Here is a 25,364-nt window from a genome sequence, read left to right as displayed (position 1 = left end):
CTCATCTAGCAGGATGATCCATGATGTTAAAATAATTATTTTTAATAAAATCAATGCTTCTGTTTGACCATCGTCACAATGATGCTATCTCACCTTTTTCCCCTCAAATTCAATCAAGTTGCATTAAATTGCACAAACACACAGAAATCAGTCTCCTAATTGATTTTTTTCCCTTGAAGATTCATGAATTAAACCCTGGATAACATTGTTGTTGTATAACAATGTTAAAGAAATAAAAAAGCCACACCAAAATTGAAAGGGTTCTTCCCTGTTCCATCCCACATCCAGTCACCATGTTTCATGTAAATCTGTTCAGTTGTTGCTTTTAGATAATCAGACTATGCTCTGTAACATAAAAAAATTATGAAAATATTCTTTTAGCAACTCGTGTTCTCATTCAGAATAATAGTTATTATTATTGAATATTGTCGTCCACATGTTCGTCGATGTTATTTTTTTGCCCTGGTTTACAAACTGTTAAACCATCATCTGCGTGTGTGTCCCTTTTCCAGTTCAAGAGGATGTTGAACAGGGAGCTGACTCACCTGTCAGAGATGAGCCGCTCTGGGAACCAGGTGTCCGAGTTCATCTCCAGCACTTTCTTGGGTGAGTGACGACACAGGATGATATCACATCAGCCACTGTTCACATTAATAAAACAAAGTGCACCACAAATATTCACTTTCCAAAAATGTCTTTCTGCGAATCTCCAGACAAGCAACACGAAGTGGAGATGCCATCCCCTCAGATGCAGAAGGAGAAGGAGAAGAAGAACAAGCCGATGTCTCAGATCAGCGGGGTGAAAAAGCTGCAACACTCCTCCAGCCTCACAAACTCCAACATCTCTCGCTTTGGAGTAAAGACTGAAACTGAGGATGAACTCGCTAAGGTGCGTTTGCGTTAAAGGAAAAGACGGAAGTCAGAGGAAAAAAAGTACATGTCGTCTGTAATTGTGTCTCTGATTCCCTTTTTCAGGAGCTGGAGCATGTGAATAAATGGGGCCTTAATGTTTTTAAAATCTCAGAGTTCTCTGGGAATCGGCCGCTAACAGTCATGATGTACACGATATTCCAGGTAACATTCGACACTTTCACTCCAGATAAATTCTTGTTGAATCCTGAAACTGTTTTGACTGTAAACTCCCTCCCTTCTCTCTCTTCTGGTTTGTAGGAGAGGGACTTGTTAAAAACTTTTAAAATTCCACTCGACACCTTTATAACATACCTGATGACCTTAGAAGACCATTATCATGGCGATGTGGCCTACCATAACAACATCCATGCTGCTGACGTCACCCAGTCAACTCATGTGCTGCTATCCACCCCTGCCCTTGAGGTGAGGTCCTCACACACACACACGCACACGCACACACACACACACAGTGGACCCGATTACACACATGCACACACATGTACACATACCCACGCCTCCACAATCAGCTTCAATCAAACTCTTGCTCCAGGTCCAATCAATGGCTCTTACTTTCTTACTTGCAAGGATATTTTTGTCCCACGACCTGATTCTCTCATCAATGCCCTCCTTTCCTCCCATCCCCTCTGTGCCTGGTTCTTTGGTTCTTTTTCATCCAGGCTGTGTTCACAGACCTCGAGATCTTAGCTGCCATCTTTGCCAGTGCGATTCACGACGTGGACCATCCTGGAGTCTCCAACCAGTTCCTCATCAACACCAGTGAGTCTAAATTTGGTGCCGTGTTGACAACTACGTCAGTGGCTCAGTGGTGCTATCAGTGCATATTAACAAACAGGAACACACACTCCCAGGCTGATACGCAGGTGGGAACATGCACACTGTAGCCTCACACACACACACACACACACACACACGCACGCACACGCACACACACACACACACACACACACACACAGTGGTCTTATGCAGACAATTCAACTTTCTCTCCAGAGTCAGTTTCCCTGTTACACAGGATCAGCCACTGTTTTTTTTTTATAGAATCATGTGGGCTGTGATAGAAAGATGTGATTAAAGTGTGATGTTGCATTATTCTTGCGCCCGAATTGTAAAGTGGAGTCATAAATACAGACCGATCCCTCAAAATCTTGAAAAATACCACAGTGGAAGAACTGAACTGAGCCTTTAACTGTGTTGTTTTGGTAAGTGTCCTCAAGCCAGAGGTGAACCCCTTCTATATCTGCTCTAACTGACTGACTCAGTCGTGGCTGGAGGTGATTCACATATCACCTTACTTTGGTCATATAGAGGAAAACAAACAAAGAGTTCACACAACCGCTAGGCTTCACCTTAAACAGAACAAATGTGAGTGTTACATAAGAGCCTTAGTAAAACCTTATAAGAACAGAAAACAGACACTGCACAGTCTCACACACTGAACACACAAAATCTTTGAGTGTGTGTGTGTGTGTGCGCGCGCACGTGCATGCGTCTTCCCATAAGCCCAAATGGGGAATCCCTGAAGTGAGGGCAGTGTGAGTCATCCTGGTTATGACGGAGCCACCAGACTGATCCAGTCAGCAACAGAGCAGGATCAGCTTTCTCCTCTCTGCTGCTTCTGTTCCACAGTGGCCAAGACTAATGCATCTTAATGGAAAATCTAAATACAGCTGGAGGACCTTCAAATGACCCAGAGTGGGGGAAACCTCTCCATGGAAAACATGCTGGGGCTTTCTCTTGCGAGGGCTGGATGCTGTAGCACATGTAATAATGACGACAGAGATGGCAGAGAAAATGAGTTCCTGGTTCTGTTGAAGAGCCCATGTTGCATATGGGCAGAAAATACCCAAATTCTGTCAATATCTTGTATTTTTATCAATTTCACTTTCCATAAACTATAACGATCCCTCTTGTCTTCCCTGCAGATTCGGAGCTAGCGCTGATGTACAACGACTCGTCCGTGTTGGAGAACCACCATCTAGCAGTCGGTTTCAAGCTCCTACAAGAGGAGAACTGTGACATCTTCCAAAACCTGACCAAAAAACAAAGACAATCACTGCGAAAGATGGTCATTGACATTGTGAGTAAAAAGATCTAGAACGTCCAATATATGAGATATCATACTTCTTGAATTCGTCAGACTAATGTCGTATTTCTTGGTGTCCGAAGGTTCTAGCAACAGACATGTCGAAGCACATGAATCTACTGGCTGATCTGAAAACTATGGTGGAAACAAAGAAGGTGACCAGCTCGGGTGTTTTGCTGCTGGACAACTATTCTGACAGGATACAGGTCAGAATACAGCTGTTTGAATAAGTTCCATATCACTGTGTTTTTTGATTTTTCTTGCACATGTATCCCTTAAAGTTTCCGCATCAATTTAAAAAGTTTGTATACAAAAATGTACACTTGGTAACTGCAGAAACTGAAAATTCGTATGGTGCTGAAAGCATCTACTGACACTGGTTTGCATCAAAGTTTAGCTGGATATTTTGCACTTTTGTAAATTAGAGTGTAGATACCCGACCTGAGCTCATCGAGAACAGGGTTCGGACCAAAATTTTGAAATAGTCACATTGGCTGGGTTATCTACTACATTCTTTCCACCACTAAAGCCTGTTATCGCTGAAAATGTCGGGCTCTAGTTTGGACAGTAAAATCTGAATGCCTGCCAGGTTCGGACAGATAATTGTGTCCTCGGCTACCCTCTATTGTAAACCATGCTTCAACTGAACCCTCGTGCTTCAGCATACCTTACACAACGGAACGTGTGGCGTCCACTGGTTCCGTGTTTTACACCTTGCTGTTTGTTATTCTCAGGTTCTCCAGAACATGGTGCACTGTGCGGACCTGAGCAACCCCACCAAGCCTCTGCAGCTGTACCGGCAGTGGACGGACCGCATCATGGAGGAGTTCTTCAGCCAGGGTGACCGGGAGAGGGAGCGGGGCATGGAGATCAGCCCTATGTGTGACAAACACAACGCATCAGTAGAAAAGAGCCAGGTAGTGCACACAGACTCACAAATGTGCTGTTAATGCGTATGCCAACTGCGCTGAGACAAGCACTGAATGATCTTTCTTGCTTCTTGTAGGTTGGTTTCATAGACTATATCGTTCACCCTTTGTGGGAGACGTGGGCTGACCTGGTCCATCCGGATGCCCAGGACATCCTGGACACGTTAGAAGACAACAGGGAGTGGTACCAAAGCACCATCCCCCAGAGTCCCTCTCCTGTGTTGGACGATCCTGAGGACGGCACTCGACCCCCAGGAGGGGACAAGTTCCAGTTTGAGCTCACCCTGGAAGAAGACGGGGAGTCGGACACTGAGAAAGACAGTGGCAGCCAGCCGGAGGAGGAGGAGGAGGATGAAGAAGAGGAGGAGGAGGAAGAGGAGGACAACAGCTGTACTGACTCTAAAACACTCTGCACGCAGGACTCTGAATCCACTGAGATTCCATTGGACGAACAGGTGGGGGAGGATGAAGAGGAGGAGGAGGTGGTGGAAGAAGAGGAAACACCTTGCTCGCAATCGTGCGTGGTGGAGGAAGAGGTAGCAGAGGTGAAGGAGGATGAGGAGGACGATGAGGACAAGGAGAAATCCCCAGACACATAGCAGTTTATAGACAGCACCTGATTAACTGTTCTTAGTAATTACAGATGATTATTTATAGAATATTTTTTGGGTTTTGTGGAGTCTGTCTGTGTTTTTTATACATCTATGTTTATGGTTCCAAAGCGTTCGCTGCTCTCCACCTTGGCCACTCCTCCCGTCAGCTTTGTTTAGACACGCCCACCGGTACTTCTTCAAGTTTTTTTGCACTCAGGAAAACACCTTTCCATTCCCATTCGTACTGAGGTGGTGTGTCTTTATTTCAATTCTACACCCCCCCTCCCCTTTTACAATCTTTACCTTTAGCACACGGATGAACAGTTCAGATACATAACCTCACATTTTTCTTCCCTCCGCTTCATCTCAGCCTTGCCTGAAAGTTTAGCAGTGTTTTTTATCAAGTGCCCATACTCCACAATGACGTTACCGGCGTGTTCAAGGAGAATCTCCTTCTCGATTAGGTCATTTCCTCCACGCTACAAATTAGGAGGCGCACTCCTGGTGTTCTTGCTGAAAAGCCGACGGGACGCCGCAGAGACGAAAGCTGCAGCGCACTGGGGGAGCTTTTCAAGACACATCTCTGATGTGGTTGTCTTCCTAGAAAACCTGACTGACACAAAGCTCAAATCTACACAGCCATCAACGCTGTCCTAGACCTCTTTCATTTTTTTATTGTACTGTATGTACTGTATGTAAGAGTCAGATATTTTCTAGAATTTACTTTTGCAATCCTTGGTTTTTTGTTTGTTAGCGAGGATTTTCTTTTGGAAACCAACACGGGGAGAAATGAGTCTCATACATCCGGTGTTTTTGAAGGGAGGTATCTTTACAGCCGGGTTACATTAGGAGTTTTCTGAGGTGCTCCAATAGCATTTATACTCTCCCAATACCACTGTACTCATATTTGGTTTAGTCCTGTGAGTGGAAATTTGGATTTTCCTTTTAACCTTTACTTTTGGTGAGTTTTCACTAAGCAGGAAGCAGAGACCTGAAGTCTCGTGCTTTGCTCTCATTGAAATTGTTTTCTGATGTGGATGACGCCTTTACATTTTCCTTATTGTTGCCTGCAGTTCTTTTTGAACACATTCTGAGACAATGCAATGCTTTGTAGTCGATACAAAAAGCACCTTTTTTTTAGACGCTTGATTAGTGCTCCGAGTATACAGAAATAGTAACATATTAATAAGAAAAAAATGACTTGGGTGATTTTATACCAATGCTATGAAAGTCTTTTATTGTTTTTTATTACATTTTTCTCCCACATTTTAATTTGAAGTATGTGTCACCAACAGCCTCACACCTGTTGTGAGGTGTGAGGCTGTTGGTCATTTTTCCTTATTCTCCATTCATTTTATTTTCATCTGAATTACATTTAATTTGCCATCACAACATTAAACTCAATGGCTGTCTTTGTTTTCGACAAGACAATCAGCCTCATTGCGTGGTCGTCACATGAGACTATCCTAGGTAGATACTCTAATGCACTGATATATTCATATATCACCACTTTCATCTTTTTATACATTTAAACACGCCAAAACACTCATTCATGAGCAATGCTGTCTTACATCTCGGCCAAGTGACTCTTCCTTTTTTTTTTTTTTTTTTCTATCATTTTTCACTGTACACCTGATGCTATTATTTATTGCTATATTTTTCTATTTGTCGAATTGTTTGTTTTTTTGCAATATAAAGTTGGTACAGTTAATATCTTACTGTAGCATAGACCAGTACAGGCTTACCAGTTACAATACCCAAATATACTTTTATTTCTCACTTGTACATAAAATATAGAAAATCAACAAAAGAAAAAAAAACACTTGAAATTCTGCACACTGCTTTTTTTTTTTAAACGAGTGCTTGTTTTAATTTTGTGTCATTTCAAAACTTTTTATTTAATCTTTAATTTTGTGCCAAGATTTATTTTCTCTCTTTTTTTCCATCCTCACCCGATGCCCTTACCTGTACTAAAAAAAATTCTGGTTTTATCGCTGTTTACAAACATATATTTATTGTGCTGTATATAATATATAATTATTAATGTTATTACTATCATAATGCCGTTTGTTGTAAATGGTTGATTCTTATCATCCCTTTTGGTGATGGTGTGGCTGTATTTACGTACCTCTTGTTGAGAGAATGTTTATTACACATGAGCTTCAGTATAAAAAAAAAAGATCCATCGACATCTTGCTTATCTGAGAACTAGCTCAGCGAAGAGAGGGGGAAAGCCAAATTGTTTTTTAAAAAAAGAAGCTGTTCCTTGGCCCATGGGCTGTGCCTTAAATTCAACGCATGTAATTTACCTAAGCTTTTGATTTCTTTTTATTTTCTAGTTCTCTCTTTTTGCTGCATTAGTGAATCTCCTGGCTTGAGTTGGCCTGGTCTGCTGTTGTGTGGGGGGGGGAGGGAAGTTGCCTTTTACCGTCGCAGCCAAACACAATTTTGCATCAAAAAGTTTGGCACTGGGTGGAAACATACGTTGTCGGTGCAGAGATTCAGGTCAACTGCAAGTCAGAGATTTGCTACTTGAGTGACGTGTGGCCGATAGCTGGATGTGGAAGAGTCATGTTTGCTGTAGACCTGGTCGCAACAACTCACGCCTCCTTTACACCCCGCCACTATACGCTCAAAGACGTGACTCAGCAGGTTGGATGTGGACAATATGGGAGCAACTTTGCCTCTTTGTCAATTGTGTGTGAAGTTGCTGCAGTGTTGTCCACATCCAGCCGGCTGTGTCACAGCTACAAACACTGAATGGGGCACTACAGGAGTGTGCAGTTGGACCGCGGCCTGTGAAGCTGCAAGGCTTTGAGACGCATCTGCATGTTCAGCCACTGCTGCATTAATTATGGCTGAAACACTGACGGTGTGTTGCTTGTCTATGCTCGGCCCACACTTCCACTCGCATTACTTGCAATATCCAAAACCACTGACATCCTTCTGCCTGGACAGGAGAAGGGTTTAGTATATTTGTGTAGTGAAGGGGACGGGGGGGGGGGGACGGGGGGGTCTGGAGGGTGGGATTTGGGGGGGTGAGCGACATCATTGTCCCACAAGAGAGGGACTCTTATTTTGACACACATACTGTAGATTCTAAACAGCCCTGGACCAATGGAAACAGTGGGTTTTTTTCTCATTATGTGTTCTATTTTTTTATGGTATGAAAGGAAAACACAAACTGTAACTTAAAAAGGTCTTCAGGACAATTATTTTTTGGGTTATGTCTTTAGAATGCCAACTTGTCTGGAAGTTTCACAGGACAATTAAAATGTTATTTTAATGGATTCCTTGTTAATTGCAGTCTATTGGATAGCACTGTAGATCATACAACTTTATGTAAAAAACTATTGAAAAATGAAAAAAAACAGTTTTTATATGCAATGGATTAAATAAAAGCATGGGTCGATTCTGCCTAATCACTTGCTTCTTGTTGTCTTTGATACAAAGACTAGAACTGTCCAGTGGGGGGTGGATGTTGTGTTTTATTTTATTTCTTAAAGAGATGAATCCATGAGGAGACTTTCAAAAATCCTGGTGGTTGTTTATGTATTTGGCATTTTAATTTGTCCACACAGATTACTCACTGTGTGGGGTTTGAAGTTTTTCTGCTTGAAATATTTGTACTGTATGTATCTTTATACTTCCACAAAATGCATAAATCATGAAGACAGTTGCACTTTTAAATAGTTATGTTGCAAACAACTGTAGTCCATGAAAAACATTACATGCCCATACATTGTTTGTGAACCACTGCATAACTATTAATCTACCAGATTGAGTGCTGTGTGACAGCAGTAAATCTGTGGCTAGAACTTGTTAATAAAGGATCATTTTATCATAGTTTTCCTCCCAAAGATTTAGTTTGTTCCTCAATAGAAGAGTAAATATTCAGGTTGATAAACAACTGTATAAATTTGGTACATCGATCAAAATTAAGAAAAGGTGTTTTAGTATATTTATAGAGTAGGGGTTATTTTTTAAGAAAAGTAATAGTACAAAGCTTCCCAAAGTAAAATACCCAATCGTATATTTAAAATGTTACTGAAGTAAAAGTACAGACATTTTAGTGGAGAGAATGTTAAAATATAGAAAAAGCAGCAGTATGCACTCTCAGTAATATATATTCAATTATTATATCAACTCTGTTACTACTGTTGATTAGTTTACTGTTCACAGTGCATCACAAACTCAACACGTGTGTCATAGGTAAATTCTAAGTTTTCCATGAACAAGTATCTTTCAGATAAATACTTTGTAAAAAGTATAAATATTGCCTCTGAATTAAAATAGAAGTGTAAAGTCTAAAGTACCTGAAAGTCCTTGAATACAGTACGTGAGAAAATACACTTATGGTGTCATATTATTAAATATTACTGTTGGCTATTTTTATTTGAAACAATCATAGTTTATTGACTCGTCCAAAGTCTTAGATTTTAAAACTTCATATGCAAAGTAACATGAATGTAGTAGAAAGTATAATATTTTCCACACAGATTGTAGTAGTAGTAGTTATAGTAGTGGTGTGGTAGAGAAAAGTGAATAAGTACCGCCAATTTCACTACAGTACTTAGTTACATTACACCACTGGATTTGCCTCTCTAATATTTAAATACAAATACTGTCAATGTTCATTCATCAGCAACCATCACATCTCGTTGTTGCAGGCACATCGATGACACACTAGGTGGCGTACAATCCCTTTAGAAGAGGAACAAGACTCCTCTGCTGCCTGAGCAGAAACACAACACAGACTATTAATACACTGAGCAGCTGAATCCCTCCTTTTGGTTTCCAGTCAGCAGAGCCTCAGAGAGAGAGATCAGACAGGGAGCCACTGATAGAATCTGATTTATTTCCTATAATCTCAAAAACATACTTCTTACTTTGCTTGCACTCCAAGAAACAAATATACTCAGTTACATGTGAAGTCTTAGTTTTCTAACATGACATTTTGTGACTTTTTCTGAACAGCTACATGAACTCTTCCTCTATGAAATGAATCTTGACTTTTGATCGTTGCAATAATTCATTTCATGGCTATTTTAACAAAATTCTATCACACACACGTACACAGATGCACACGCACCGAGCACGTGTACACACATATGCGCAGGATCTCTGAACTAGTTAATGTGCATCCCCTTGTTTTTTTTTGTTGTCATTTCTTTTATTATTATTACATCTGTATGGCATATGGCATGGTATAAGTTTTCCTCCTGACTAAGTTATCTTTCACAACACTGCATTTTTGACATGATAACACAACTTCAATCAACACCCAACAGTTAGCAGGAACAGCATTTAGTACGTGAATACATTTGTACAAAAGGTATACACAAAACAATACAATATATTACGTAATTTGTCTCTTCAATATGGCAGGTACACACACTCACACACACATTCAGTGGCTGCAGTTACTGCGTGAAGCACACACTCCTTTATCCTTAGAGGGATTGTACATCAGTTTCAGAGCCACACACTCACATCCTGCACACAGAGTCGTACTCTAGGACGGGAGAGACTATGTACAGGGTTTTAATTCATAAAATATTGCACTTATTGGCCCATTGCATCTCACAGCGAGCGCCATGACAATGCTCCTAAGATCTGTAACATAGAGTGATGTATATACACTATCTTATTATTATTATTGTTATTATTATTATTATTATATAAATCTACATAGATAAGTCAGGACTGACCTCATGCAATTTTTTTTTTTGCTTTTATTCAACTATGCAACAAACAACCAATGATGCTAAAGGAACTGTAATGATTTGGCACTATTTTCTTTTTACTTGCAGGCCTGAAAGTCATTCTGGATTATAAATTAAACTGTAGTTTTTTACTATACGGACTTAAGTTATTAAGATCTCAATAGTATCTTCTCCATTGAAGCTTCCAATTTTAAACTACTGTATGTCAGAGCTATGTTTTCTGTATTAGGGCCATATTGAAGGAAAAAAACAATTGTGATTTCGAGAATAAAGTCTTAATATTAGGAGAATTTTATGAGGAAAAACTCATAATACTACAAGAATAATCTTTTAGGAAATAACCAGCAAGGAGAGTTTCACTCAATCTGGATCCAAAATGTTGATTGCCAGTCTCGTCATTTCTCGGGAAAACACAAAATCTCTTTGAACATCCCACAGATGTAAAGTACAACTTAACAAAATGCTCCACCTTCCTCATTTTGACACAGCTGACCAGCTGATCTTCTCATATTCCCTGTCCAACATGACACATAGCCAGAAATGACTTTATTCTAGAAATCTCTGATTTATTTCCCCTTGAAGTGGCCTTAATTCTCGATCATTGTTTCTAAGCAGCTTAGTGAGATTTTTCTTTCAGAAGGGACTTAAACAGCACAAACATGAAACTTCAGCATGCGGACTGAACAATGAAATAATGCTTTTTAAATATATGGCTGTTTATTCCATGCCAGAGCATATTTATGTATCAAACACTGCACTGCCTTGTGTAGTGTGATATTTATTTTTATTTAAATGCTGGGTCATTGCTATCACGTGGAGTTGAGGATGGTTAGATTCGGGTAAGGCTTTTCTTTAGATGAAACAGCACAGACAGTGAGTGACTTTTTGGCAGCATGCTCATCGCATCAAACTATAAAGGGGTCGTCTTGGAGGCTAAGCACATTTTACTTACCAGAGATATCACACATCTACGGACAGCAAAACATGGAGTAGTACTTACATCAACGTTACACATACTGGATTAATTCCAAAAAAGTAAGAGGTTAACGGAGGGACTTACAGAGGCCGTGTTGGAGATGCTAAAAGGCCACTTTTTTAAATTCCAAGGTAGATGATTTTTAAGATGGCAGCGTTCCACTCGTTTGTGACTCAGACACGGTACACACTCATGCAAACCCACACTCACTCACAAGAACACACACTCGTTACACAAAACAAATCCGCTACGTCCTATAGTGCACTAAATCACTGATTTGGCAGCTTTAGGAGAAAATAAACCTAGAAAAGGAAAAACGAAAATACTGTACAAAAAATAAAAATGAAATCATTATTAAAGCACTCATTGATTTTATCCCTCATATTATAATTATTTTAGGTCTTAAAGATTTTAAAGGTTTTCTGGATTAACTGTACACTATGAACTATATCCAGCCTTATCAAACATACTTGGCTTATAATTGTACTAACTAGCCAAAGAATGCCAATAGTGTCTCTATATTCTAGATATCCTGTAGTGTTACACATTTTGTAACAGCCATGTGTGTTTGTCTGGTTATTTTTCTCTAGATATAAGGTGATAAAGTTGAGAGACAATACGACAGCGTTTTGTTATTCTACTACTAAACTGGGTTTGAGCGGCAGTCCGGAGAACGTTACTAACAGTTGCATCCGGGCTGCTGCATGGGCGGAGCAGTGTCTGTGAGTTTGGCAGTGGGCGCTCCCGTGGTGACCGCCGGGTCCGTGTCCAAGCTCTCGGACATCTTGTCGCAGATTAGGTCGACGAGACGCTCGAAGGTCTGCTTCACGTTGACGTTGTCCTTGGCGCTCGTCTCGAAGAACTCAAAACCTTGGGATGAGAAAGAGTAACGTGAGAACATGAAGAGAAGCCAAAAAACTAATAATAAGATAGATATGATTATTTTCATCTTTTTAGGTTTCTTTCAGGTATATACATATTCGATTTAAGGACCTGTATTATAGACTATAACTTAATTTCTTATTTTATTTTGTTAAGTCTTCACCTTGTTAGTTATACTTCCTGCTGTTGTTCAGTTTCCTGCCAATTTTTGTTCACCTGAAATCCCATTTCCTATTTACCAGCTTGTCCTTGTTCTCCAAGCAGACAAGCCCTCCATCCATTTAATTTAATTTATATTATTATTGTCTTAGAAATTCCTTGTGTGTGACCTCTGCTTGTTGGACCTTGTTTGTTGCCTTATCCTTAGAGTCCTGACGCTTTGTGAGTTTTTGTTTCCTTTGGACTTTTTTCAACCTGTATTTTTGCCTGTTGCTCATCTGAATTGTTGGACTGTCAGTTTTTGTTCGTCACCTTATTCTGCAGGTAAATTTTGGAATATTTAACTTCCTTTCATTGTTTTGTGTGTTTTCTATCATATAAAGACTCCTTTACATATTCTATATGTACAAGGTGGAGAGAGTAGTGTCTTTGCTCAGAGAAACACATGGTCCACAAACAATCCTTCCATTTGAATCAGGGGGTGTTGCTCTTACCCAGCTGTTCTGCCAGCAGTCTGCCACTATCAACTGAGACCACTCTCTCCTCCTCCATGTCACATTTATTCCCAGCCAGCACCACCTGTGCATTATCCCATGAGTAGGTTTTTATCTGGGTCGACCTGCAGGGAATCAGAAACACACAAACACACACACACACACACACACAACCACACAACCACACACACACACAACAGTCAAATTAACACTGCTGCTCTGTTTTATGGAAAGTGTCACAAAACTTCCTGTGCCACTTCCAATTGGACGGGAGCCTTTGGACACAGACATGAAATATGGCAGATGGGGGGGACATGATATAAAGTTTTGGACCAGAGTCATTTCATCATTGTGTAATATTTGAGTCACTGATGGCAGCAGTGGGAAAGTGGGTCAGCTGTCTCTGTGTACTGAAAATATGTAATCACTGCTCTGAGGTTGGCATTTCTATTTTTTGACTATGATGTTTATCACACATTCCAAGACCCTTGAATTATAAGGCTTTATTTTCATCTTTTGTTCTAGACAAGTTCTATGACCTCTGTTAACTGTACAATGGACGAATGCTTGTTAGCCTCTGTATTATTAGATATTGTTGCTGCACAGCATCATCACTGAGATATTCAGCAGCATTACACAAAAGCTACTGGATGGATGCACTAAAATTTAACATGTTCGTCTCTGACCAATACCACATCCTTCAACCAGGTTTCATGGTAATCCATCCAGTAGATTTTACATTATCTTGTTTGGAAACAAATGGACAGGGGTGAAGACATAACCTCCTTGGCAGAGGCGACAGATATTGGCAGCCTCCTGTAAAGTAACATTTCTCATTATCGTGTGTTACAAATATGTAGTAGGTTTCAATGATTTAAGAAAGGTTTATTTTTACATCCCACACTAAAGTATTACATGCTATATGTAAAATCAGCTATTGCCAGATAAACATGCAGACACGGTATGCACTTTTAACTAATAATAAGTATTTTATAGCCATGTCATACGTCTCAGCATGATAATAGGACCATTACAACATTCATGTTTACAGGAATTTAGCTGTGAGTCAGTGCGCTAACCTCTGCCGTTTGTACACACAATATGGGAAGGAATTTAAGGAACACATTTTCCTCCTGTGGTGTTGCAGTTTGAAAGTAGGGCAGCGAACATACTACGGGCTGAAAACAGGAAGAGGGGAAGAAACAATAGCTCAGAGAGAGAGAGAGAGAACAGAACGAGGTTGGTGCTCCTCTCTCTGTCCAGTTCTGGCTTGTTGTAGCAGGTCAGATGTGGAACATTTAGACTCTGACTTCAAATAATATAAACCGACAAGAAGCCTCTTGTGTCACATCTCCCAACACGCAACACATGCAGGATGTTGTGGGTCTGTGTTTACCAGTGGTAAAATGACAGATGGTGAATTAAAAAGAAGCAGATCCTTTATCATTGTTGTAATGAAATTTATCTTTTGCAAATGATTTGATAGATATTTCTTTCCTTTAATGCCAACGTTATCATATTTCCCTGTTTCGTCTCTGTCACGGGCAGGAAATGAGCACGTCACAAGCTTAATTCAGCCACAGTCGAGGAAGGAGCCGTTGTCATGGAAACCTCTTTTCTTTTTCTTTTTTTTGCTCCAACCTTGTCAGAAGGAACAAGGGAAAGAGAAAGTGGAATTAAAGCCTGTGGCAAAATAACTCAAACGAAGGATTTTGGTTTTTACGAAGGGTAAAAAGACAAGACTCCTCACTGATTTGTGCGCCGTGTTGAAAAGCTCACAGGTAACTCTCCAGGATTGTTGCTGCCAGTGACACACTTGGCTCCATTAATTAACATCTCCATCACAAACAGACGGCAGAATTCCATTAAAGTGTCAAATGGGTCTTAAAAGAATAATAGCTGTGTCTGGCAGCAGCCTCTTTTCACCAGAAAGCCCTGTTTTCCTCACTTATAAATTCATTTCATAACAAATACGGCTGCTAATGTCAAGGATTTCAACACAGTTAATGCAAAAAACAGAGTCCAATCATACCGAATACAAACGGATGGTAAATTAAATATTGGTCTTATCAAGCTGCAAGATTAAAAGGTGGAAAAATGTCTAACAGCAAAAGAATAGATTAATGAAATGATTAAGATTTCATCACATGAAGACGTGTTAGGTAAAATTAATTATGAGCAAAAGGCAACTGAGACATGGGAACACTTCTGGTTTCATTTTAAGCTGAACCTAAAATAAAATTCATGTATATTAACTGATGGCTATTTTTACCCGTAATGTCTTCAGTGTAAACGGGGGTTCATCCTCTGTTGTGCAAATGATCTGTACTGTATCTGCTATTGGGTATGCTGCACTGTTTTGTTGCACATAACATTTTTTGCAGGATTCCTGTACCAGTATTATATTAAACATTGCATTGCTAAACTCGGAATACAAGGCTTTAACTGTGCTCAGTTGGGGTAAATGCAGCTCCGGCCCTGTCAGGGGCTTGTTTAAGCAGCTGTCAAGTGCTGCTAGGCAAAGTGACGAAGACTGAGCAGACACTGGCCTTAATCTCCTTTGTCACTGTCCTACAATCAGTGCAAACTCAGTGACATGCAGGTGAAGAAAAAATACCACTTTCTCTGTTGAGTCTGGATGAGTCATATCATTATTTCCCTGTAGTTTGCAGATGATGATTCAGAAATCTTTCCTCTCTCGTTCTGTGCTCCGATAATCTCTCTGCAGCAGGGGGGGGGGGATTACTGCAGGATGGTGGCAGGGTGTAAAGAAAATGGGAAATGGCAGTTTTTCACCACAAGTCCTGTGCAGAGTCCTGGTGTAAGATTATGGCAGAACTGTGTTTCTGCAAAGCTGTTGTGCTGTCCTGGTTGTTCTGATGAGAGCATGTTTCTTACAGTAAAAAATCTAACATAGAAACCCAGTTTCTGCAGCTGATCGAGCGCCACCTACTAAGCCATGTTTAGACATGAATGCATCTTCGTAATTCACCAAACAGTTGGACTCGGGCTCAGGGTCATTGTTCAGCCCACAGACGCTGGGGTGACTCATGAATGGACCACCGCCATGACCTTTGCAAGTTTCCCTTTGATCCCTCATGTCTGAAATAGATTCACAGACAAACACGCTACATAACAAGTCTGTCAAACAAATATTAGAGACAGACTGTTGGATTATGACATGTGGCTTGGTTTTCTGGTCCACTGATGCTTGGTTGGTCAGTGGTGGGATTTTGCTTGCCCCTGCTCTGTTTAAACTCTCCTCAGTCTTAGCTGCTGTTACAATGCATCGCGTTACATTTGTTTTTATATATTTTTAAAAATAATCAATAACGAGAGGGGAAATGGTCCATTGATCCAATCAGAGCGGCAAGGTAACTTTAGACCCCGCCTCCTGCAGCAGCACACATCATTGGTGAAGGAACAGATGGATTCAAGAGTCAGACATTAACTATATAACAATGTTTTCAGTTGCATCGTCTGCAGCACAGTTACTGATGTAGTAGATCGTTGAATTAGGGAATAGGCTACACTCAGCAAGTACTTTTACTTTGAATATTTTGACAATTTATTTGAACATTCACTAATGGGTTAAGGGGGCCACTGCGTCCTGCTGTATAAAGCCTCGATCTTCACCTCCTTTCCAGAACGTCTTCTCTCCTTGTGCTGTTGCTGTTCAGCTGAACTTTACCAGTCCTCTTCAGAATTTTTTTGTGGGTGATTTTTGTATTCCTGCCTACTCTTCACTAGCCCAGTCTCCTCCTCTTGCCGCAGGATCACCGGCTTATACCTGCTTCCCTCAGTCCCGCTCAGCCAACTCAATCGGCCACCCTGCTCCCCAATATCCCCCTGCTCATCAAGTTTTTTTGGGTCCCTTAATATTTTCTCATTGCACATATTTTTTTGTATATACATCTCTCACCTCTGCACTTATTGTGGTAATAAATATCCTGTGTGTGCTGACTGTTCCTGTAAAACTGCTTCCAGCACCATAGTCTTTTTTGACACACACACAGACAGAGAGTGTGTGTCTGTTAGGATTATAGAGTTAAACAGGAAGCTCTTTGGATGGATCTACTGCTCATAACAGTATAACCCATACTGGCCCCTTCATGCAAAACTGTCAGAAACAGACCAAGATGACTCACCAGTCCTGCACGGCACCGAACGACTCTTCATTGGTGATGTCGTACATGAGAATGAAGCCCATGGCCCCGCGGTAGTAGGCGGTGGTGATGGTCCTGTAGCGCTCCTGGCCTGCTGTGTCCTACACACAGAAAACATGATACAGCATTACTGTTAGCCAGCTGACTGATATGTGCACTGTCATGCTGAACAGCATCAACACAGCTCTGCACTTTATTGGTAAATGAATAAGGGTTGATTTTGGATTTCTTCATTTCCTCGTGATTTCATTTACTGTGAAAATAATCAATATGCTAATTGACTCACTGGCTTCGCAGTGATAAGGTGCCAAAACCAGCAGTTCAGTTTTGGCTGATGTGATAGATTCTCTCCTCCACTCGGCGCTGTGCTGCAGCGTTCAGAGCTCAGCAGCTTTTATGACATGTGTGCCTGATAGGAGAAGGTCTAAAATTAGAAGTAAAATGATGTAAACACTGGGAATCTGCTCATTGTTCATGATAAGGCTGAACGAATTACTGTAAGGCGAAACAAGCGAGTGATTACTCAGTAGCAGTGGTACATTGTAAACACATGCAGATCACCCTGGAAACAAGTGCCCACTGCAGCGCTGCAAGATTTAATGAAAATGCTAATGGTTCCCAGCACAGACAGACGAAGCTTTTCAATAGCAAGTGTGTTTTAATATGGAGGAGAATATGCATCTGTTTGTTTGATCTTTAACCTGCAGGTTTTCTATAAACCTTCCTGTAATTGTTGTGTGGATGTGCAGTTTTATGATAAGGCACATAAATCCCACTGACGTTCATTCTGTTTGTACTGTTTGTTTACTCTGCTGTTGTTTCGGGGCTTTGTAAACTTCAGTCTTCAGGGGGCATCATAGTGGGAGGAAAAGTGGGACTGACTAACCAGGGCCCCAAATGGTGGAGGGCCCTCAACAAGCCTGGAATAAATGTGGACTTGTTACCTTCCTTTGCACGTTTTAAAATCTTTTAAAACCTGTTTATATAGAACGATGTTGATTTTCAAATTTGCTTCATATTCTCCATAATTACTTTTTTGCCATTGACTCCTGTACTTCAATGTCTGTGCTCCTGTGTCTGTCCTGTGCTTTAGTCTGTTTGCTTTGTATATGTTATTTATATATATATTATTTCTATTTTTTATTTGCTGCCCATCAGGACTCTTTTTAATCTGAATGGGACCTTCAGGATAAATAAGAAAAACAAATATTAATACTAAAATTTAAAGATTGTTTTGTTTGCAATTATTTTGATATCTAAGAAAATGACTATCATATGTAAAATAAAACTAACTGGGTTAATCAGTTGAGAAATCTACCCTTTCCAAAATGGATCCTCTGTGTTCCCTTTCACCCCCCTACAAAAAGGCAGGACAATGGTTTAGTCCACCTGAGCACTGCTGAACACAGCTCATGAGCAGAGTGAGGCCTCAGGGCTCGAGGCTGCAGCACATGTGCTATTGTTATATCTTCCTCCAAGCAAATAGAGATACCACAAAAGCTGGGAAAATAAAAGAAGGGAAAAGGAAAGAGCGATAAAAGCCTTAACAGGTGTTTCTCAATAGAGAGGTGAGCATTACTAACAGTTTCAATGTGTTCTATTTATTTACATTACCTGGAAAAGCTCAACGTCGTTAAACACCTGCCCTCAGTTTCAGAAACAGCCCCTGAGACTTTAACAGCTGCTCCCTCATTTGTTGCTGAGGACGTGAATCAAGGTGAGTTCATGAGGTTTTGAGTAAAAGTTACTAGCAAACATTTTACACTGAGGTGTGGAGGACATCACAGTAAAGAACAACTCAGCTCTTTCTCTTTAAACTAGCATAATATGTTTGGTATCAACAGATTCATTGTAACCTCAAGATCAATATGATCCCAACCACTTTGTTTTAGTTTAAAAACTGAGCCTGAAGTGGCCTTCAATAGAAGAACAGAAATGTTAAAGTAGGCCAAGAACTAAGGAGGAGGATAATTCTAGTTTTGAGATCATGGTGATCAGTCAGAGTCTAAATAATCTGTTATGTTTTTATCTTTCACTTTTATATGGTTAAAAGAAAACAGTGCATATTCACTTTTGAATAACTCCAACATCATCTATGTCGGTTGAAGATTGAAGTGAGACAAACTTCACATAGATTGATCATCTCATTCTAAGCATAGCACTTAAAAAAATGTGCTTTTGTAAGTTTGAATCATTTTGCTTCTCTATGCTCTTGATCCACTATGCTTTGTGCTTCAAGAACTTGTAAAGACTGCAATGTACAGAATAGTGCTTATTACCTGCACCAAGGAGGTTATGTTTTCACCCCTGTCCCTTTGTGTTTTGGTTTGTGTGTTTGTTTGTGAACAAGATTAAGAAAAAACAGATTAACACGAAACATATTCAATTTGAGACCGGATCCGGATCAGTGGACATTTGCCCTTATGAGAAAAATCAGGTACATTTAAAGGACTGATATCTGAGTGTGATATTTTAACGGGGCTTGATTGAATTTACTTGGACTGTTAGGCCTTGGTGGAGGGATGCGCTCTACTGAGTGACATTCTAGTTTGAAAGTGGCTTCACTTAGTTTCTACAAATAAAATATACTCAGTTCAGTTGTCCTATAGCATTTTGTCAATGTGAGGGGTTAGAAAACCAAGATGTTTTTTTGTTTTGAAAAATCTCTTTGGCATGATACTGCCAGCAAACACTGTGCAGACTTAAGCACACATGTCTGATTACTTGTTTAAATGTGTTAGTTCATTGGTCACTGCTCTAATAATCACGACAGGTCCACGAGTACAGCCTCCGCTCAATAAGAAAGAAAGAAACACTCAAAAGATGCAAAAGAGGGATTTAGCCCACGGAGGCTGCTTTAATGTTGGGCCGAGCGTTTTGTTCAGCGTTCCTGCTTTAGTCTTGTTAAACACAAGCCCGACAGGCAGCACTGGATTGTTATCTGCCGCAGTGGTTTTGCTTTGTGTCATTCTGCACATGGCTTTAACAGTGTGCCCGTTATAGCCAGAGGATGGCTCCGACCTTCACTTCACACAGAGCTCATAGCCTGCCAAGCTTACACACACACACACACACACACACACACACACACACACACACACACACACACACACAGCTAGCTCTGACCTGTTGTCAGTTCACAATCAGACTAAAATACATGATACACAATAATATGGTGTGTATAGGCCACTTCAGGGCTTTATCACAGGGCATTAAGTCACCAGTTGGAGTTCAACTTCTTTATTTCTTTTGCCAAAGTAAAAAACTATATTAGCTATAACATGAATTCTTTTGTACTGGAAAGCTAAAGCATCTATGTTTCTCTTCATCACATTGTCTGCTTGTGATGACATCATCACGTTTTGTTTCAAGCTGTGAAAATTGTGTTGATATGCGCGGTGATGCCACAGAGTGAGTAGGAGGAACAGGAAATAACTTCATCAGTGTCAGGAAATATTTTTTCATGTTTTTATCTTTTAGAAAATGTTTTGATCAGTGTGTTTATTCAGCAAAATTTGCCATCATTACAGATTTTTTCTTTTTTAATTTGTAACACAAATTCAGTACTTTTCTCATTTATTGTGGTTTATTGACTCATATAACATTTTAACTTGTGCAGAGTCTGCTTTCGAAAATATTTCAAGAACCTTTTCTATTGCAAGGTTAAGAGGGTTAAACAGGCAGTCATGAGCTGTAGATAGTATTTTCAGAAATAAATACATAGGAATTCTTTATTAATATCACAGCTCTGCCCATAAAGAATTTTAAACTACAACCTTTAGCCTTTGAACTCAAAACTAATAATGTGACATTTATCTTGATAATTATTGATACTGACTGATATGAAATTGTTTTTATCTTGATGTACTTTTTGACCATATCACACAGCCCCCGAGCTGAAAGAAAATAGGGTCCAATCGAATTATGTGACTGTGCTTCCACTGAAATTTAAAGAAACAGAAGACACTGTGAATGTTTGGGATTTAATAGGTGGAAACTGGATTCACCAAGTCATGATGTAGTGTAACCTATGCTTCTGTCGTCTGAACAGCCTTTTGTTCCATTCTGAATTCTAAGTCTTGGACATTTTAGTAGCTTATCGATCTTGGGCTGTGAGCTTGACGAGGACCTCTGCATTTCCAGGCTATTTTAGTGAATCTCTTTGCTTGTTCTCCATTAAAAAGACAGTGGGGCAGAAAAAACAAACAATCTGCTGAGTCCCGAGAATTGGAGCTGCTTGAAAAGCTTCGCTTGTAGTCCACAGCTGAGCAGAAATCGATCCCAGAAGCTGACTACCTCGAGGGGACGTGAGTGAGGGCTGGCACTTGACAAAGAGTTTCGGTTTCCCACAAGCTCCACACCGGCGTCTCACTTGCTTCGGCCTAATATGACAACAGGGACGAGTCTATGATGCATTAGGACGCTTTATCTCTCAGGAGATAAATGGTGCGACGGCCACAGTGACATGAACCAACAGCCATCACCTTAAATGGCCACTTAGTGTAGACTCAGCTCTGCCTCAGCCCAATTAAAAAAGACAGGCCAATTAACTGGATGCAAGGCCAATCCTTTTTACCTCTGAATATGCTTGTCTTTGCTAATGATGGAAACACATTATCCCGATTGGTCTTTTGACTGCTCGAAACTCAGTTTTCACATTCTGCTGGCACTTCTTCTCTATCTTTTTTGTGTGATTAGCAAACAACCAAATATCTGGGGATGGCCCATTGCGGCAAACGGCAACTACTATGACAAGAGAGAGCAAACGCTTCTTAGTAGAACTGGCATTTGGTGTATTACAGAGGAAACTGACGAGGAGAAGAAATGAAAGAAATCCTCCTCCTCAGTATCTCAGAGGAATTAAGAGACAATCTGCCTCAACAGCTCAGATGAACTCCTAATTAAACAGCCTCAGACATTTTTCACTTTCCCACACATTGTGAGGAAGGTGTTGCTTCATTGTACTTCCCCACCGCGTGCCAAAATAACACTTACTAGTCTCCTGTTAGTAATGTTGAGACTTCCATCTGTCTCCGTCCTTCCATCGTTGAGTGTTAAACCTAGAAAACCCAATATAACCTTTCCTGGATCTTTCTTCTATTAGTTAGGCATGCAGCTGAGGTGCCACATGTTTTTCAAGACTGAGAAACAAATCACTGAATGTAATTATTTGATAAACACTCGTCTATCAAATAATTCTAGGAATCCGTCCATGGTCGCGATGGTAAAAAAAATCATTACTTCATGAGTTCAATCATCGTTTTTGTCTGAAATGATCTTTAAAGATTGCTTTTAATGACATGAACAGCTAAAATAGTGAAAGATGTAGGTTTGGCTTCAAAGATACTTGACATAAGTATCCACAACATTGAGCAAATCTTTTCTGCAACAACAGATGCAGAGAAGGGGAAGTGTGTCCAAGCATACCAAGCAAGCATGCTCCGACCTAAGAGCCAAACCACGACCAGATTGAATTAACCCATAGGTGATCCCATGTATGCAGGACTTGTTTCTAGAGCAGAGCACATCACCATCAAGTCACAGCCTGTCACAGTCCTTGAATTGTATTGATCAACACAGAAGGACATGGGCAGAGGTCAAGAGAAAGTGGGTCTCTGGGCAAAAGATTGACAGCCCTTTATGGACAGGAGTCTCTCTGCAGGAACACCAGAGATGAAAAGCACAGGAGTAACAAGGGGGCAGGGCGTCTCTGAAGAGCCCCTTCCCCCCTATAGAGCATGGCAAGTCCTCCAGGAGACCTTGGAGGACAACTGAAAACAGATTTCTCCCAGACATGAATTGTGTTTCAACATGCAAATGTCCAGGATTGAAGTGGATTAGATGGAAATGTGTGCATGAAAGGAATGACAAAGAAACAGTGAAAGGAAAATGTACTGCTGCAGTTTGTGGTCCATAAAATTACCTTCATTCAGTTATATGCTAATCCGAGTCAAGCGTCCTAAATAGATGGATTTACAGGAGGAAAGTAAGTTATTATCTGGAGTTGACTGGCTGAGGAATACATGATTAGCAGAATTAACTGATCTTTGATGCTTTATTCCACTTGTTGTATCTGGTTTGTTCTGGGATCAAACATTTTGTGGCTCGCCTCTAAATCTTCAATAGTTGGGTTTGTATATCACTTACCCAGATCTGCAGTTTGATCCTCTTGTCATTCTTGTACACGGTCTTTACTTTGAAGTCGATGCCCACCGTGCTGACGAAAGCCGAGGTAAAAGCATCATCGGCGTAGCGGAACAGGAAAGACGTTTTGCCCACGCTGCTGTTGCCGATGATCAGCAGCTTGAACATGTAGTCAAAGTTTTGGTCCCCTCCCTCTCCCTTCCCCTTCGCATCCTGAGTGGCAGCCATCTGCAAAACCAAAACAAGAGACGCTGAAAATAATCAAGAGATTCACCTTGACAGTTAATAGGAAGCTTTTCAAGATAGTTAAGCACAAGAAAGAATACGAACATGAATAATCATACGTTTTTCAGTTCTCATTAAAATAACATTCTAGTCTATATGAACACAGGCCAGGAAGTGACAGTAAGAGAACTAGCTGAATGTAGAGAGCAGTAAGAGCTTGTTATACAGGCCACAGATCAGAGGTGACAGAAGGCTGTGTCAGGCAGCACAGCATGACCAACACAGCATGCTGTTGTATTGATGAGTATAAGATTACAAGGATTTGAAAAAGCTGAGTTTGTTTTCTCCACGAGGATTCCATCAACTAAAACGACTGTTATCGACGTTATTACTTAAAGAGCAATATATTGCTCATAGATAGTATTTTATGTGCTGGCATCTTTTAAAGGTGGTGTACCATTTTTAAATTATATTGACATTTCTGAGTGAGTTTAGCATCAGATTTTGGTCCATAATGAAACTGCTATACATCAATGTTGTATTGATGAGGATAAGATATCCATGAATCTAAAATAGCTGAGCTTGTTTTCTCTAAACCTTTTGTTTTTTCACTAGGGTTCCATTAATGGAATTTACTATTATTTCTGTTGTTACCTTAAGAGAAACATAAAGCTCATGGATAGATTTTGTATTTTATGTACTGGTAGAAGTGGATCTATATTGTACTGGAGAAAAACCTGTCAAGCTTCACTCTTCTCTCCCTTTCAAATATATTTTCATTTGACAGTCCATTCTTACTAAACATGAAATCTTTATCTTCTTTAAAACAGCTTTAACTCCCTGTTATACAAATGCTAATATAAGTGCATCTTTCACCTCCAACGACGCACATACACCGAGCATTTCCGTGCAAGCTGTCGGCAGTCAACGACCCTAAGAGGACAAGTGCACTATAATCTGCAGGATGACAAGAGCACAGTCATCTTTAGCTCCAAGGTGATTGTATTTTTTTGACAAAGCCACTGCTCTTATATGACAGACATGTGCAGCCGACTCTCCCCCTCTCCCTGTTTATGCGGTTATAAAAGATGCCGGACATTCATCCTGCACATCCTGCGCTGGATTTCCGGAAAAAAAAAATCACCATTGAGGCAGCGTTTGCAAGGACACCGCCGAAACATCAGTGCACGGCTGGCATCACCACACAAAACACGATAAAACCCTCGACCTGATCTAAAACCGCACTTGGAGGATCAAGGCAGCTGCATGCATGGAGAATATAAAACGAGGATATTTGTGCAAGAGGTCATTTTGAATCTCTGGCTGAAATTCTTGCACATTAAACTATACCCGAAACGCGTTGAGGACGTTGTGGTAACAAACCTGATTTGAAGGCCTCGGCTCTGGTCTGTTTCTGCCTCTGTTTTGCAGAACTCGGTGTTTTTTAATATGTAGATGTAAAATGCAGTTGATGTTCCCCCCTCCGTGTCTCAGTTTGGAGCGCGCACCGGTTTCAGCACTTGGGAGCTGTCCCCTCCGCCTCGGATCTGGCACGCGTGCTGGCTGGCTCGCGTGAGATGACGAGCACGAGCGAAGTGCGTTACGTCGAGGGTCTCTGACGTTAGCATGGGGGGGGGCTCGAGATATGGGGGTTGTAGTTTTTGCTCGGTGCCGATGCAGAGGCGGAGGGCGACATCCGAAGTGCAGATTCGACTACATTACTCGGCATGCAGCGCAGCCAAGATGTTCACAGCTGTAATTCTGTTAATATTCTTGCAGAAATCCTTGTGCACAATCTCTATAATGTCTATAATCTTTTAATTTCTCTAGCCTGCTAGTACAATCATGCATCTTACCTTCCCATACAAATCCATTTAATCCTCAGCAATATGGCCCCCTGCTTGTTTTCAGATTCACTCCAGAGGCGAACCAAACTCCCAGCTGGGCAGCATGAATTATTATTTATTTCTTTTCTTTTCTGGAAGCAGATATACCAGCCTCCTCTCCTTGTGCGTCACTGTCGCTCGGCCCTGCTCTCGTCCCCCTCCCCGCCCTGC

At 40.7% G+C, this 25,364-nt stretch overlaps 2 protein-coding genes and 1 long non-coding RNA gene across 9 annotated transcripts in view; 2 read left to right on the top strand and 1 right to left on the bottom strand.

Annotated features, from left to right (window-relative positions):
• The window catches only part of pde4d (phosphodiesterase 4D, cAMP-specific), a 166,018-nt gene extending 158,061 nt beyond the window's left edge, over nt 1–7,957 (top strand). For all 6 annotated transcript variants that reach the window (XM_069523626.1, XM_069523627.1, XM_020102743.2 and 3 more), the window contains 9 exons: nt 513–606; nt 714–889; nt 976–1,074; nt 1,171–1,335; nt 1,590–1,689; nt 2,853–3,007; nt 3,097–3,219; nt 3,748–3,930; nt 4,020–7,957. In XM_069523626.1, coding sequence (XP_069379727.1) covers nt 513–606; nt 714–889; nt 976–1,074; nt 1,171–1,335; nt 1,590–1,689; nt 2,853–3,007; nt 3,097–3,219; nt 3,748–3,930; nt 4,020–4,541 — 1,617 coding nt within the window. In that variant the 3' untranslated portion in view covers nt 4,542–7,957. The remainder of the gene's footprint in view (nt 1–512; nt 607–713; nt 890–975; nt 1,075–1,170; nt 1,336–1,589; nt 1,690–2,852; nt 3,008–3,096; nt 3,220–3,747; nt 3,931–4,019) is intronic.
• Nucleotides 7,958–9,373: 1,416 nt separating this feature from the next.
• rab3c (RAB3C, member RAS oncogene family) lies at nt 9,374–25,312 on the bottom strand. Of its 2 annotated transcripts, none has more exons than XM_069523630.1 (5): nt 25,164–25,312; nt 23,086–23,310; nt 16,921–17,039; nt 12,773–12,897; nt 9,374–12,107 (listed from the first exon to the last, which is right to left on the bottom strand). In XM_069523630.1, the coding sequence occupies exons 1-5, from the start codon at nt 25,179–25,181 to the stop codon at nt 11,917–11,919; spliced, it is 678 nt and encodes a 225-aa protein (XP_069379731.1). In that variant the 5' UTR covers nt 25,182–25,312; the 3' UTR covers nt 9,374–11,916. The 2 variants fall into 2 exon arrangements, with proteins under 2 accessions (XP_069379731.1, XP_069379732.1); XM_069523631.1 differs by lacking the exon at nt 25,164–25,312 and adding an exon at nt 24,691–24,827.
• On the top strand, nt 17,819–23,069 carry LOC138407477 (uncharacterized). Its single transcript, XR_011240884.1, has 3 exons — nt 17,819–18,506; nt 18,590–18,655; nt 19,289–23,069. It is a non-coding gene; the product is annotated as an uncharacterized lncRNA (long non-coding RNA).
• Nucleotides 25,313–25,364: the final 52 nt, after the last annotated feature.

The sequence above is a fragment of the Paralichthys olivaceus genome, chromosome 4, assembly GCF_024713975.1.
Source record: "Paralichthys olivaceus isolate ysfri-2021 chromosome 4, ASM2471397v2, whole genome shotgun sequence".
NCBI lineage: Eukaryota > Metazoa > Chordata > Actinopteri > Pleuronectiformes > Paralichthyidae > Paralichthys > Paralichthys olivaceus.
This window is presented reverse-complemented; position numbering and strand designations above follow the sequence as displayed.

Excerpts from the sequence above, each read along its gene's own strand:
- rab3c (XM_069523630.1), bottom strand. Across the intron at positions 12,898-16,920 it reads TTCGGTGCCGTGCAGGACTG|GTCGACCCAGATAAAAACCT; the intron begins GTGAGTCATCTT and ends GATTCCCTGCAG. Across the intron at positions 12,108-12,772 it reads ACTGCTGGCAGAACAGCTGG|GTTTTGAGTTCTTCGAGACG; the intron begins GTAAGAGCAACA and ends TCTCATCCCAAG.